The sequence below is a fragment of the Halictus rubicundus genome, chromosome 8 (genome assembly GCF_050948215.1).
Source record: "Halictus rubicundus isolate RS-2024b chromosome 8, iyHalRubi1_principal, whole genome shotgun sequence".
Taxonomy (NCBI): Eukaryota; Metazoa; Arthropoda; class Insecta; order Hymenoptera; family Halictidae; genus Halictus; species Halictus rubicundus.
In genome coordinates, this window is record NC_135156.1 from 9,801,863 (window position 1) to 9,818,026 (window position 16,164).

Here is a 16,164-nt window from a genome sequence, read left to right on the forward strand (position 1 = left end):
CCACACAAAGCACAATATTTTGGCTTCTTAATTTTTATCTCGTCAACATGTTAACTTCCAAGTTGCGTAAACTTTATCTCGGGAAACCAGAAATTTTTAGCTCTTTTTTATGCAATCCTGTATATTTTGGCGAGAAAGTGCCGAAAATCGAAGTTTTGAGGCGCGGCATTCACTGGTTCAAAAGTTATGCGTGCTTAAAGTTGAGCGATTAAACTTTGACAAGCTGAGAAGCTGTCGTCGAACAGTGATTAAAATATAGAGAAGTTTTTATACGTGATTTCATTCTTTATCGAAAATGCACTGAAAACAAAATGAAGATCGAGACAAAATTTCATTTCCGAAAAAATTAGTCTCGCGCCTGACCAATTTGCAAACGCGACGAACGCATAAAAATCTGCAGATCTGTGCACACGTGTAACACGCGAAAGTGCATGTAGAAATTCTCGAATTGCAAGGTTAGGCGAAAAGGAGACGTCGTCTCGGGTAGCGGTAAAAAGCTTAAAGAAATGAAAATGTATATGACCCTATCTTCCGCGATAATGTCGATGGATGACGACACTCTATTAACCCAGTGGCCCAGGGAATGATATAAAACGGAATTAAAAGAACAGAGAAGGCCCGGCCGGGAGCCGACGACACGTGTACCGGGTGGCGGCGGAATAATTAAGCGAGAAGCTCGAGTGGCGACGTCGTCGACGACGACGGAGAAGTGGTGCTCGTTAATGAAGCGATACACCAGAGACTCCGACAGACGACAAAATTCTGGGCGAAACTTCGCCAAAGAGCGTTTCGTTCCGAATATTCTTTGGCCGGAAGTGACGATAATGAACCAATTTCACGGTTCAATCTAGCTGCTCATCAAGAGAGACTGAACTTGTTTGGAATTAATTTAGCGATTTCAAGGCTCTGAATGATTAATTATTATTTTAATTAGAGATCCTGATGCGTAACCGGCGCCCAGGTTGGCGGAGTGATTAACACAAATTTTTAATACAATTCGCATAATCTGCCTCACTCTTTAAAATATTAAAAATTACGTGGATTGTAAAAAGCGTGGAGACTGTGTCCACTCACGTGGTGGCGAAATTGTTGCAACGAAACGTTCGGTGTACCGTGTGTTGCCGAAATTCGCGTCAGCTTGTACAAAAATTTTCGAAATGTCATTTCGATGGTCCCTCCGTTAATGCCGCCTTGTACTCTGCCGAATGTCACCGGCGCTTTAATTAACAGCGCCATATATTATCGGACACTCGAAAGGGAGCGGCGACGGTTTGTATTTCATCGAGTTTTTGCAATCGTCGACAGGCAGACTGCGGAATCCGGAGGATTTGGAAGGAAGTGATGAATGGCAGAAAATAAGGAAACGAATATATTTCTGTCCCGAAAATAGGGGAGAGCCCCGCTTCGGCTACCCAACGAAAGGGACAGCAGACACGTGGGGGCTTGTATGTATATGTCATTAAACATCATTATTTTTAGATTCTTCACTCGGGAAAAGGACCGTGAAATATTTTCGAGTGTTACGACTCTTCCAGGAATTCCTGTCGGCAATCCGCGTGCGTTATGAGATATCGAACAGCCTTAGTTCCCCGCGTGTCTTACGACTCGATTGCGTATACTATCGAAAACGCTGAAAAGTATTCTTAGGCTTTAATAAACAGTATATCTTTCTCTAAGGTGCCAATCATTTCGAAGAAAAACTAACAGAGTTTGCAGGTTTATTTGCTATTGATGTTTGATGTAACGTTACAGTGGCTGATCAAGTTGTTAATCCAATTTAAACAATAGGAATTCAGTATGCATGAGCTGTCGTTTAAAACTGAATTGTTTCAATGCGAAGTTGTCGATTTACGCAAGTGTCTCCAATAATAGAGATGTTTCTTCCAAAGAAAATCCAATCGATACATTTACTACATATTTCGTACAGTAGTTGAAACAAAGCAATACGTTACTTTAAATAACAGCGAACGGGCTGTTATGGTTTGCTGTACACCCATTTTTATTTTCATTTAGGTTCGAATTACCGAGGTATTGACAATTCCATTTATTTGTAATTGCTAGTGTACGGGGTCGTGTGAAAAATAATCGAATTCATTCGATGGTTTCAACGCTTTCCGAGTAAAAACCGTTGTCGAACTATAAATCTGTTAACAGCATAAAATAACACTACTGTCTTTCTATATTGAACAATACGCGGAACGGACAGGTAATATCGGCGGCGAAGTCGATAAACCGATAATGCGAGTTTATGATGATGTTAACGACGACGCGGCAACTGACTCTACAGTCGCCTGAAAATATTTGACGCTTGCCCTGAGAGAGATAATTCGTTGTTCGAAACTTAATCGCTTAGAGCAGAGCTGTACAGCGTTTGCCCGTACGGGCAGCGATTTTCTTGACCTGGGCGTACACAGAAAGGGGACGAAGCCACGCCTCCACGGGCTCGAAGCCACGCCCCACGGGTACGAAGCCACACCCATGCATTCGTCACACGCATAGTCAGTTACGGTTATGCTACGGCCTACTGGGGGTAGCACAGCCCCTGGGAGTGGGGCTAAGTCACTTGCCCGTAGCTTTGCCCGTGGCTGTGCCCACGGGCATCGGCGGGCGCCCTTGCCCGCTAATGGGCACGTTGAGTAGCTCTGGCTTAGAGTTATGACTGAAAAATTTAACGCTCCAGCTACCGGGTGCTCTAGTCGGCTTTTGAGCAACTGTGTCTGGGAATCTCTCAATCTAAAGTAAGTATGTTCTATTTCCCGAACCACTAACAGAGGGATAACCACGAATCCACTTGACATCGGTGGATAGGCAGTGGCCACGAAACTTTAATCTCCGTGGATGATAATTCGACCACAGTCGGAACGAGACGTCAGACAGTCTCTTAACTCATCTCTGGCATGCTGCTACTTATAAACCAACGTTTCGGGGCCACGTGCCGCGGGCGATACACGGTTAATGCGATCCTCACGTTTATGGAATGTTGCTCGTAAAGATTCACGACAGGAATAGCCGTGCACATTGACACGCGGACGAGTATGACAGTTCCCTCGTAAAGAACAATTGCCCTTCCAAATTTCCCTAGATAAATCCTCGAACCCTGGCTAATAAACTGGAGCCGCAAGCGCGGTTCCGTTTATAACTGGTCGAGCGATTTTAAACTAAAAGCAGAATCTCTCGAATAGTAAGAATAATTCAGGGGACCACGAGCGCTCACTCCAGATGACAATACGAATATCATTTAATAATAACTTTTTCAAGATTTAGGTGGCCTAAATAATTTTGGTCATTCATAATACCCAGCTATTCGTAACCAAAATTCGTTGATTAAATGTGTGAAATCTTACACCATCACTTTTATATTTTTGGGATAGGCGTTGATTCAACTTGAAATGTTCTAACGTTTCGATGCAATTCTTCGTAACGTGAAACGGGAAACTGCTGGGAAGAGATGGAGCAACTATCTGCGCGAAGCGTGCGCTAAATCTGTCTGCAAAGATCATCGGAGCACGCGGACACAGACGCCTTTAATTGCCATTGCTTTTCGCGCGCGTGTCCTTTCATGCAGCTTCATTCATTAGCGCTAACCAGGAGCGCGGAGGTGCATCGCCGTGCGGACCGATCCAACGACGGGGTAGGGGAAAAATCGACTTGGCGCATCGATCCGGAGTGCTTGTTGCACCGAATCCAGCCCGCGCCCCGCCGCGCCGGAGACGCAGCGCAGCCGGGATAACGCGCTCTAGCTGACAACGGACAAGGGAGAACTGCCAACTATTCGAGCGAAGAATTCTCATTTCATTCTCTTTTCGGAAGATCAACCGTGACAGACAACCTTCCTGGTTACGACAGTGTAATGTCCTAAAGTTAGCCGGATTTTTTTTTAACCGAGCCGCAGCTCAGAACTTACGATGCACTCAACGTGCACTCGCGCTCTCTTGATCCGCATTTAGAAAGCTTGGACCATCGCGATTAATAATATTTATTGGAGACGGGTTAATTCGATGCTAGACCGAGAAGCAAAATAAACCATTCTTCCAGGGGGTAAAATTATGTAACAAAAATGCACAAATTTATCAGTGCGGTGATAGCAGTACACGCACTGGAAATATTTAAGCAACGAAACAATTGTGCAATTGCGACGTCGGTAATAGCCCATACAAATCGTTGATACGATGCTAAATAAATAATTCAGAAAAATATAGAAAGTGAAATAATATCTTTTTGATATTAGGAAAAATCGTGGTCGAATTTTTCAGCTTTTTTAGAACTGATTTTGCTAATAAATTTTAAAGCGTATTTATTGTTTAATCTGTCTCTCTTAGAATGATATTTCTGACACATGTGTAGAGTTTATTCGAAAAATTGTTTACAAAATATTGTCTCATACTGTCCACATAAAAATGATTTTGGTAAAATATTGTAGGTAAGAAAAATTAAGTATTTATTTTAATAAATGTTACAAAGCGAGAATATTAATCCGCCACGCGCTATTTGGTGTTCCAAATCGAGACATTAGTTTCCGAAACAAATGTTAATTAAAAGCAGTGTTAAGCAGAATGTTTTTCGTACCAGTAGTTGCGCTTTAATCAGAACTTACCACATAGAGCAATATGTTCCTATTAAACACGCACGCTCCCCCATTAACCCGTTATGGAGGCAGTCGGAGCCAGCCAAACTCATTTGGTAACGAGAAAAAGAATGGAAAATTATGCCCCATTAATGTTTGCCTAATCTTGGAACAATTATTTCCGATTATCCCAAGATTTTTGCGATAATCTTGTTATTAACGGGGCGCTTTTTGAATACTATTTCTTCGCGAGCCTGCGCACATTTTGCAACTCGCATTTATTCGTGGAATCTTTCCTTGAAATCGCGTTTTAATTTGTATCTGTAAAATATATTATATTTACACTAGAACAATAAAGCGACTAATAATGTGACTAATCTGGATTGTATTAGTGCTCCATAGATCTAGTGTTAACATGTGAAACGCGTTAACGTGTGAAAGCATTCTCCGCTTTGTAAACATACAACAAACGGATTTTATCCCTTAAACAATTTCCGCATTGCTCATTAAATTCACAATCAATTTCCTCGGAAATGTGAGAGCAGCAAGCTGTGTAGTGCGCGCACAGAAACAATATTAAATTAATCTGAAACGGCGTTTCCGTCGCGCACGTGTGTCCGTTTTAGCGGGAGTTTTAATTAAATTCCATATTAATTGGACGTTACACTGCATTATCACACCGCGGGACTATCGTGTAACGTCACGCAAGGCAGTTTGTATTCATAAAACTCCGTGGAAACAATAAAATTTCCGAAAGTTACACAGCCCCGCAGAAGTTATCGATGCGCGCACCTCGGTGATTCGAATAAAATTGAACAGAGCTCCCTTGTGCCCGATAAATTAACGCCCACGGAAGGAACAGCCGGTCAATCGGCGGCCGCGTCAATACCGCGATTCAAAACCGAAATTCCGCCGGTGTTAACGGCACGGTTACTTCGAGGATGGCATTTCAAATAAATACATTCCGCTGCGGTCCCGGGCGACAACGACACGCGCTCCTATGCCAGACGCGTCGCGTCGTTTTCTGCGATCGCACACTTCCGACTTAATTTATCGCGACACCCGGAACGACTGCGCGGTCCCCTACGATGACCAAGGTGTTACATTTGCTTCACTTGTTTCCACTAACAAGATTTACAACATTAAACCGCCGCTGCGAAAACGAAAGTGAGGATCCAGTGAACTGGACCGTACTAAAATTACACCATCGTCAGAAATGGAAAACATGTACAGGGTGTCCGGAGAATGTTGTATTTCCTTGAAAAGGGTGATTCCCAAGGTCATTTGAAATCATTTTTTCCTTTACGAAAATGTTCTCCGCAGCTCCGTTAAGGAGTTATTAACGAAAAACGTGGACCAATCAGAGCACGGCTATAGCAGAGGGATGACGGTTCGGCGACAGCGCGGCGTTGGCATTGGCAGAGGCGGAGTCTGTCCGCTGTAGCCGAGCTCCGATTGGTCCGTGTTTTTCGTTAATAACTCCTTAATAAAGCCTCGGATAACATTTTCGCAAAGGAAAAAGTTGCTTCAAATAACCCTGGAAATCACCTCTTTCAAGGAAGTACAATATTTTTGGGACACCCTGTATGCCTCGGCGAAATGAAAAATCTCCGAAGCTATGGACTTTTAATAGCATATAAATTGTACCGTTACATAATTCATGGTTATTGTAAGTACCTACGTTATTGAAAATGGACAAGACACTAATCAACAAATTTTTTGAGGAGTACATAATAGGAGTACATAAATAATTATTTGATATCATGGTAAACCAAATGTTGGATCATTCATTCAACAGTGAAATGGTCGAAAAATTCACTTTGGTCATCTATTTTTGGTGTTTTGAATACGTTTGGCTTTAAAAGCTAAATAATTAAAATGATGGTAAAACGCCTCGTTTAACATGAAGCAGTGAAGTCGATGGCGAGCACAGACCAGATGGGACGTCCTAATTTTAATTGAAATAAAAATTTAATTTCGGAAGGATGCCCGGTAAGGTGAATTTCACGCAGTGGCTGTTCGGGGAATTTGAGGAGCGGCGTAATTGGAAATTCACGTTGCATTCCGGTAAAGGATATTGAAAAGGTTTCCATCTTTTCTAATTGATCGCGCGAATCTGTAGATCTCGGAACTCCGAATATTCGTTGTTCGTGTTCCTGGGGAAACTAATGCAGTCATGTCTTGTACTATAATCTTTGACAAAATAAAAAGCGACTAGCTATGTGTGGACCACGGACTTTATGCAGTTTTGGCAAAAATGAGGAGATAAAATTGCAAAACACTCTGGGTGCCGAATTACATTTTTATTTGGCTCCTGTTTCTTGCAAATATCCAGCAAAATTTGTATTCTATCCATTATTGAACATTTTTTTCGAAGCAGGAAACAACAGTGATTTCGAATTTACGATTTATAGTAAATTTATATAAAATTACGGTTAATATATAAATTAAAAACAAAAAATCTCTACATTTTATTTTTCTAAGCATCGTGTCTCATAAATGAATACACGAGAATAGCTAAAGCATTTTCTACAAAGACATTTTCATGCTTTCGTTCGAACCTTTTAGTATTTCGCGCTGTAACGTCCAAGTGAATGTTGTAACATGTCCCAAAATTGGCACACGAGCACATCGAAACGATGGGGCATACGCCAAGCATAAAAGCCCGCGCAATGTGCAATAAAATTCGTCTAATTTAAAAGCGGTTGAAGCTTCCATAATTTTCGACCTATCCTGAAAAGCCGTAAAATGAAGGAGTGCTAACTTTCGCTCGTTCCGGAAAAATAACCGCGAAAAAAAGCGTTATACGAGGTGAAATAGAAGTAATTTGACACGCGAGAAATGCGATTCATTCGAGCGTGGGTTGCGCGGGATATACTGTTATACATACAGAATTTACAATGGCAACAACAACTTGTATTTTCTGGGACATAGAACTGAAGACCCGCACCGAAATTGCTTGATATAAACTCCCACGTGCTTCAGCAGCACACCGAACTTCATCAGTAACAAATTAGCATTGTACACGCCACATTTCTATAGAAGTTTGTAAGCGGCTAATTCTATCGTAACTTTTATTCAAGTAGTTTCTAAGCGGTTGTAGTCTCGTGGAAGTTGATGGAAAACGAAATCAGCTTAATTGCACTTTTACGTTGCTGCCCAGTGTATTAATTATGTGCTGACACTTCGCACATTCTTATAAAATATGAATACAAACACGTCACTGTTTCGGAACTGTTTTCTGGCGGTATTCTAAAGTTATTTTTTAAGCATTGAATCTGTGATTAGAGAAAAAATATTCCAAAAAATTAAGCTGTTCGAAAAACCGTAAAACAAATAAATTATCTTCACTCTGCAAAAAAAGAAATGAATTATAAGAATACCGAAAGTTTAAATAAGTGTCCTCCAATTTTTCGTCGAAGTCAAAATAATTTCATTCTTTCTCTTTTTTTTAATAATAATTTTTTTAGACTTAGAATCTGAATAGTCAATACTCTGGGCAATTGACGAGTATGGAGACCACTCGCAATACGAGAGAAAGATCGACACACTGTACTTTGTTAGAACACAAAATAGTTTATTTGATCGAAATCCCATACAATTATGCTATTTCTTTCAATTTCTTGAATACAGTAGGTAGTTTCGCCCGAACAATAATTTTTCTAGCGAATAAAATTAGAAATGACAATTTCGGTGAATATTCGAAGAAGGTAATTCATTTTTTAAAAATATTTTCATGGCATAGTTTCCTCTGACAAATAGCGAAACGCGGAAATTTGATTTCTGGGTAGGCAGAAATTGAAAGTTTCCTCGATATCTCTCAATACTTCGGAAAAGAGGAATCCATGAATATTTTTCTTTCGCTGGATACGAGTGCGGTATATGGACGGTATTATTTATGCCACAATGAAACAAGGTTTTGCATAGGATAACAATACTCTTCGTAGCCAACGGTATCTTCTAAAGCTCTGCATATAATTCCAGTGGTTTCTGTATCGCACTGGCAAACAATTGTATAATATTTACTGTCCTTGGTAGAAGAAAGTATCCATTCGAATAAGATAAACTGGTCAGTACTCAAAATATTTATGCACGTATTAGAAAAGGTTTTTACGAGTAAACCCCCTAAAGGTTTTCAGGGGTTAATAATAGGAAATAATAAAAATTCTGAACTTTTTTTTATCTGGATTCACTATTTTATGGCACGGTTATGGTGACGAAGAAGAAACGTGCCAAGAAACTGATGTATAAATACAAGGTAGCGACCATAAATGGACAGAGGGAGGGAGAGAGTCAGAGAGAGACGGAGGCAATAGCGCATTTGCATATACAATCGAAAGTTCCTCGAGGCAAGCTCCGAGGTCCATGACACTTCCGTGTTGCAATTGGTATTGCGTCACGATGTGAGTTAAGCGTTGCATCAAACGACTGCTTACACCTTTAATTGACAAATAATACGTTACGAGAATATATGATCTCCTCAGATGAATCCTCTCCTTGCAAATATTTTACACGTTTAGAACACAAAACATGTGTACAACATGCATGAAATATGCGCATATTTTTTCTCTATACCTCTACGTATATTTATGTACACATATTAGTCACATATGTGTGTACATATTAGACATATTGTACACATGTTTAGAATGTAAAATTATACAAATACTTATATCCTTATAAAGTCTATGAAATATTATACATATTTCCTTTATCAGATTTCAAAATTTCATGTACGAGTTATATTTGATACAGTATTTAAACATGTGGTACTGTAGAGAGTAGTCTAGTCGACAGGACATAAATAATTGACACGGTATCAAATAGCGAGGTCATCTTCCACTGTCGAGCCGTATAGTCATTTTAATCCGTTTCCTCTTTTCGATGAAACCGGAGAACGGTGAAGCCGATCAATACATAGATCACAACACCTGGACATTGTCCAGCAGTTACATTCCAAAAATTAATAGATGACAATTCACTTTTCATCATCGTACAATCTCTCTCAGTTTCTTTTTCTAGTTTTCCTGATGCACGCTTGGAATCCCACAACTTGTACCCATTCATTATAAAACTCGAACACTTCCGTTGTCTTCGTTTATTTGTAGCTCTCGCAGAATTGATAGAAGTATTCGATTACAGTACACAACAACAGCACAACAATTTACTATTATTTTCTTTCCGGGTTTAATCATCGAACGAAACTGCTATCGTTAGACTGCGGATTTATGCGTTTACAATAAACGAATACTTGATACTGTATCAGATTTTAATCGGGAAATTTGGAGTCGGGTAACGTTCGGCGAAGATTGACAGCGGAATTCGAAAAATGGTTAACCCGTGGATAGAAGAACGGTGAATAATTCGGTGTTTCAAATTTTCTGGAAATCTTGCTGCAACGTAACAGGCGACACGATCCAAACTTCCAGGGAGTCGTCGCTCCAGGAAATGGCGCAGAAGTTTCCTGCTGCTGCGTCCCATTTCACAGAAATAAATTATTCTTTTTCTCTTAGGAATCTTTACCGTTGTGAACGCCGGCACATCAATTTTGCAGTGAATTGCATTTCCTTCAGCTGTTCCTCCAACGTGTAATTGTTACGGATACGAACAGATTAAATTCATCGTCTGCATTCTACGAACGGCATTCCTGGATGTTCCGAATCCACTTTCGCCGATGGCTTTCGGTCGCATCATTCCGGAAACGTGTTTAATATCATCGGAAATAAAATCGATAATCAATCGGGCTATCGATTTTTACATAAACGTAAACATTACTGCGTGGTTTTACGAAAACGGGAACTATTCAGAGAAACCAATTTTGTGTAATTGGGGTTTCGAAAAATTTGCGTTTGCCATATTTTGCATACCCGTGAACACTGCGAATGATAAACTGAATCTATATGATAAATTAAACGAATAGAACGATTCTTCTTGCGGAATATTCTAGAACTTTAGATTCTAATTTCCGGCAGGCACAGTTTAAATGTCAGACGGTCGAGTGGATGGCGACATGGGTACGTTCGTACACGAGGAACACGCGTAGGTGCATTCTCTCGTTTCTAGAACAATTAACAGTGAAGGTTCCGACATCGTTGTAAAATTTGTAATGTGTATTTAATAATGTTTACCGCTATTACAATTTAATACAGTAAAATAAAATATTCCAACCACAAAAACTATAAAAATGAGAGTCTTAAACAGAATTCAATCTAGTGAATTCTCGATATATGTCAACAACACGGGTCTTGCCAGCGTCATGTATCGTCCAGGAGACATACCCGAGCCGTGTTATGTTTATGTTTCGCGTCCCCTCACGGGGTGTACCCCGCGGTGGCGGGGATAATTCCGCGACGTTTACCATCCAGACCTTGGCGACGTATACAGAGAAATCACTGTACCGAATATAACTTTTACATTTCATAATGCATAGTAGAAATCAAACTCCATGAAACGAAATTAGTTTTCTGCCCTGAAATTAACCTCTAAACCTGCAAAACGACACGTGGACCACTGTGCATGGGCGACCTACGTGCAAGCAGATACGTTCAGCGCGTTGTCTACAATGAAAATCCATTTGCCCTTAAACTAATACGACTCGATTCGATGTTTCCCGGTAGAAACGAGACTCTCGAACCTCTAAAACGACAGGTGGACCACAGTGTGGCGAGAAACGAATCTTCGTCGAAGCTTAAAACGGATCAACCGGCGGCTGTGCCGTGCGCGAAGGGCGGGCGTAAAGGGCGGAAGGAAGGAAGGAAGGAAGGAAGGAAGGAAGGAAGGAAGGAAGGAAGGAAAAGTCCACGGGAACGACACGTTCGTAGATTTTATCTACGACTTGATGTTGAACAACGCGCAACACGGTATTCCGCGTTACGCTTACGAGCTCTCCGTTAAAGCTGGCGCGCCACACGTGCGCCGAATGCGAGCGGACTCGTAAATACACTCCGCGCGGATTAACACGCGGCCGTCACGTGGCACGTGTGTTCCACCCCTTTTCTCCCTTCAACCCCTTCACGTCACTCTTTCTCTCCTCCCCCGAATGCGCTCGTCGAGCGGGTGGCCGGGAGGGGGGGGGGAGGGAATTCCAAAAAGAATAAACGCGTTGAGTTATGTCGTTGGACCGAAAACACGGAAAATGCGAATTCGCCACCTTCTCCAGGATTAATACGGTGCATCCGCGTAATGCACCCGCGACGCGTCGCCGTTACCTGCGCCCCCCCCCCCCCCCGCCCTCTGCCACTCTTTCTTTCCCTCTATTATCAGGGAATACGTCGCACGATACGTTAACGACAACGGTGACACGCGCGGACGACGCGCCGACAAACGCGACGATACGTTGACAAACGCACGATGCGCGCACGGATTTCTAGGTGACCGTTGCGTTCCGTTTGATGGATGATCGCCAGAGAGAGTATCGCCGGGACTCTTGTGTATCGTGGTTTATTAGGTCAGCTACCCTTCGGCTGCGATAACCATCGATTCAACAACCCCCGGAGAGTGTCCGGAACGAAAGATTTACGAGTTACTTTCTTAGAGACTGCTGAAAGCCGCGGGGAGATTGGTGGGTTTGTGAACCGGGACATCTCGAATTTCAATGATTCTATATTCAATTGTATTTTTGTTTTTTTTTTTACCGTCCAGCAGCCCCGCGGTGTCCCAAGTTACTGTTTTTTCTGAGAAAAGAGAACGATTCCTCATTCTACAAACCGCACGTAGAAGTATCATCAATCTTACGGCGCGTTTAGGCGAAATGAACGAATGCTCGGTCGCCTCCTCCCCTCCCCTCCCACCCCTCCCTCTATCACTTCAACAAATTCGTGCTCGTTTGCAGCTCGAACGCAAGCGAATGTTCGAAGATTAATAAAATAAATCAATTTTATTCACACTCCAGACCTTACTTACTCGACCTCGTGACAATAACGATACCTGACGAAGACATTGTAATTGCGGCTGCAAGTTTCCCTATGAATTCCGTTAGAATCGAGTAATGGTTGATAAAATTGATCTTCTAAAAAGATCAAATATTTTATTATGATTTTCTGCAAATATCTGCACAGACTGGCATTTCACCTACAATTAATACTAATTGAGATACTCGGTAAAATCACATCTTTTCTGATATTTAAGTTGCATAAGGCAGCTAATCCTCGTTAACTACTGTACGCTTCACTTAATTTCAACGTTAACCAAATAAGTAATCTATCGATTACTTAAAATCTAAAAATTACAACATAATGGCGGGACGATGAGAAAATATATAGAATCAAGAGTTTCATCCGAAAATTACTCTGGAATTAATAACGAGAAGAAGTTTCGGAGGAATAAATGTACAAGCGATTCAAGGAAATATCAACGGAGTGCAGCTACTTCGCAGGGTCGAGGCTAAGTCGTTCATGGAAACGTACCTGGCTCGATTATTACAGACGACTGGGTTTCCGTTGGAACGATACATGAACGCAGAGGGATTTTAGACCTAGAATGGGTGCTTGAAGAGCAAATCCGGTTATCCAGAAGTGCGACTGAATATTTTATACCTTGTATAATCGAGACCGAAAAATGAAAGAGCGCTTTTACAATTTCCCAGCTAAAAATTCTGCGACTAGAAACTACAAAAAAAAAGAACCAGCCTCCGTAAATGGTAAAATGATCTCGCAGTTGAAAAAATCGCGTTATCTCGTTCGAAAAAAAGGATACGGACGCCAAATTATTCAATCCTTTTAGCCTTGATAGGGACATATGGGTGCCAGTAATGTTTCTGATCCTCTGTTTTAATTTTTTAACCTGGTAATATTGTCTCTGATTAACAACTGACTGGAGTATGACGATAAATAATCTAGCAACGAGCAAGACTATTGTAATTTGAATAACGTGTGCCATGCAGAATCACGAAGACAGAAACTTTAATTTTTAAACGGGCAGGTGAATAATTCTCTTCGACATTTGCATTGTAGCTTTCCTGTTTGTAGTTTTAAGAAACTATTGTATTGAAATCAGTTGTTTCGAACACTTTCATTCATGTTTTCACATGTAAAAGTACCCAGCGTTTTGGGAACGTGTATACCCCATGAGGTTTTTCATTTCTATCCGAATCTATCTGTCTCTTCTTATTTGTTAATGGAGTGCATAATTATATTCAATACATTTGCTAAATAACGAAAACAGTGTGCATAAAATGCAAAATATCGTGTGGAATGAGAAAACTTGGAGTACAATCTTCACAACACTACTCAGGGTGATGACCTTGACAACATATTAAAATAGGAAACCATCGAAATCAGAGGTGACTCTCTTTTCATGAGAATTTACCGAGTTCATTTTGGCCCAGTGTTAAAAACGTTCGGTATAAATTCCCACAAGAAAATAAACGTTGATCTCAAAGACACAAGTACAAAAATATGAATAAACTGATAGTTGAGTAAATTCAGCCATGGTTGTGCAAGATCGTCGAAAGCATCCTGCTCGTAAGCATTAATACAACAAAAAGCATAAAAGGAAAGATAGAGAATGTTTAAACATATTTTACTTTACTGGCACTGATATAACAACCACAATGAAAACAAGAGGGAAGAAAATCCAGATAGAAAAAACACAGCCGAGAAACAATGTTCACGCAGGTTCGAAGCAATCAAAAACCACCGACGAAATCAAATAAAATAATCTAATAATCTAATGAAGCAAGCTCCATCGAACGCAATTCGAAGCATCAGCGAGACCCGGCGAACGGTGACTTCGAGGTCAACGAACACCGCGGAAATAGGGTCCCCGAGCGTCCATTCATCGCGCGGGGTAAATAAAGCGGGAGTTTACGCCCGTGAACTCGATTTCCGACAAAACGAACGACCTTTCATTTGCGCACAAGGACTTCATTACCACGCCCGGCGAAACGACACCTCGGCACCAGCAGTGACAACGATCGTACACGTGAAAAATCCACGAACCCCAAAAACCGAGATCCCCGAGCCCACCGAAACTCAAGGTCAAAAACCTACAAATCCCACAGCATAAAATCAGCCAAAGGAGCTGTCCGATTCGTAGGCCACTCGGTGGCCTACCTGTGGCTCTGTCATCCTCTGTTCACCCCTTAATTCACCTGACCGAGATGATCAGAACCTGCGGAAGTTCCGGAAGCTGGTCGCGCTTCGGCACAACTTACCTAGGCCACATGTTGGGTCATTCCATCAGCTCGGCGAAGGTGTTCAATCTTCTCTGCTCGTTCACCCGGTCGTAAATCAACGTTAGAACCACTCGGGGGACAGCACACACAAACGGTCACTGACACTCGGCGGACTATAGATCCCGGATCAAACGGCCGAGAAAGGCGGCACTCGATTTCAGCTCGATACCCGGGTTAAACGGGGGTCGACAGTGGCGCCAATCGCCAAGGTCGCCTCGGGAGCAAGGTCAACGTACTTCCGGGTCTGATCGGCAGCGAGATCTACCCCCGATCACACTCTGCGTCCACCTCGGGCGCAAGATCCGCAGGTACCCGTGCTACTATAGCAAGCGCTGCTGACAGCCCAAACGGCTCCACGGTCCACCACTCACTGACAACAGTCCCTTCGTGACACTTGCCGCTTCCTTCTCGATTTTTCTCCCTCCTATCCTCCTCCTACTCCACGAGTAGGCTGCCGGGCGCTCTGCTAGACCTCTCGCAGAACTGATCTAGGCACCTTCTAAACCGCAATGCCCTTTTCGCGTCGCTTCTAACGATTAGGGTTTTATACGTTGATGAAATGACGGTGTTGACAGGGTAGATCGGTTAAGGGGTTTAGCCTTGATCAGGGTTGATGCTCGATATGGTTCACGGTTGGACCAGACACGCTACTCTGCGTGCTTTCGAGCCGGCGACGAGGTGTCAATGGCGGCCGATTCAAATTCGCTCCCCACGTGGCGGCGACGGTGTCGTCCTTGCGACTGCCGCCGACACGACGCCCGACGCCGGCCAATGCGTCGCCATCTTCCGGCCGCCGGCTAAATCTGTTTTAGTGAATCCGCCACTGCTACGAAATCAACGAAAATCCTTTTCATTCCTGTCTTCGCGGATTATTGCAATCTGTCTTCGATGGAACTGGCTAACGGGATGCCCGCCTGCGGATCCTGAAGAGGATCAACCGTGTGGACAGCGCATTTTGTCGTGCAGTATCGAAACTGGCCATGTCCAACCAAAGCACTTTTCAGATAATTATGAACTTTAGTTTCTCAACACTTCAAGTGAACATTTGTACATACTTTTTTGCAAAACGAAATACTAATGATAATTTATGATAATACTAACAATTGAAACAGATTCCAACAAATGTTCCAACATTTTTCAAAAATCAACACGGCGGTGATACTATACTACTAATATAGTATACTAATTGTAAGGTATTTGTTTCTTAGCTATGGTCGGATTAAACGCGAAATACACACAAATGACATTAGTACCGAAATCGGTGGTTGACGATGAGTTTTTGCTATATAGTTCATGACACTTGGATTGAAATAAAATTACAGTTCAACAAGTTTTATACTGTACATGTAATAACATATAGTATAACAAATTAAATAAGAAGAAGCGTTTTAGCGATATGAGAAACCAAATAAATATTATGCTCATA

General features: G+C 41.9%; 1 protein-coding gene across 1 annotated transcript in view; it reads right to left on the reverse strand.

Annotated features, from left to right (window-relative positions):
* Mp (collagen XV/XVIII-type protein multiplexin) overlaps positions 1-15,090 on the reverse strand; it is a 358,297-nt gene extending 343,207 nt beyond the window's left edge. Inside the window, exon 1 of the mRNA XM_076791868.1 lies at positions 14,718-15,090. Within this exon, the coding sequence (XP_076647983.1) occupies positions 14,718-14,728 (11 nt within the window). The 5' untranslated portion in view covers positions 14,729-15,090. The remainder of the gene's footprint in view (positions 1-14,717) is intronic.
* Positions 15,091-16,164: the final 1,074 nt, after the last annotated feature.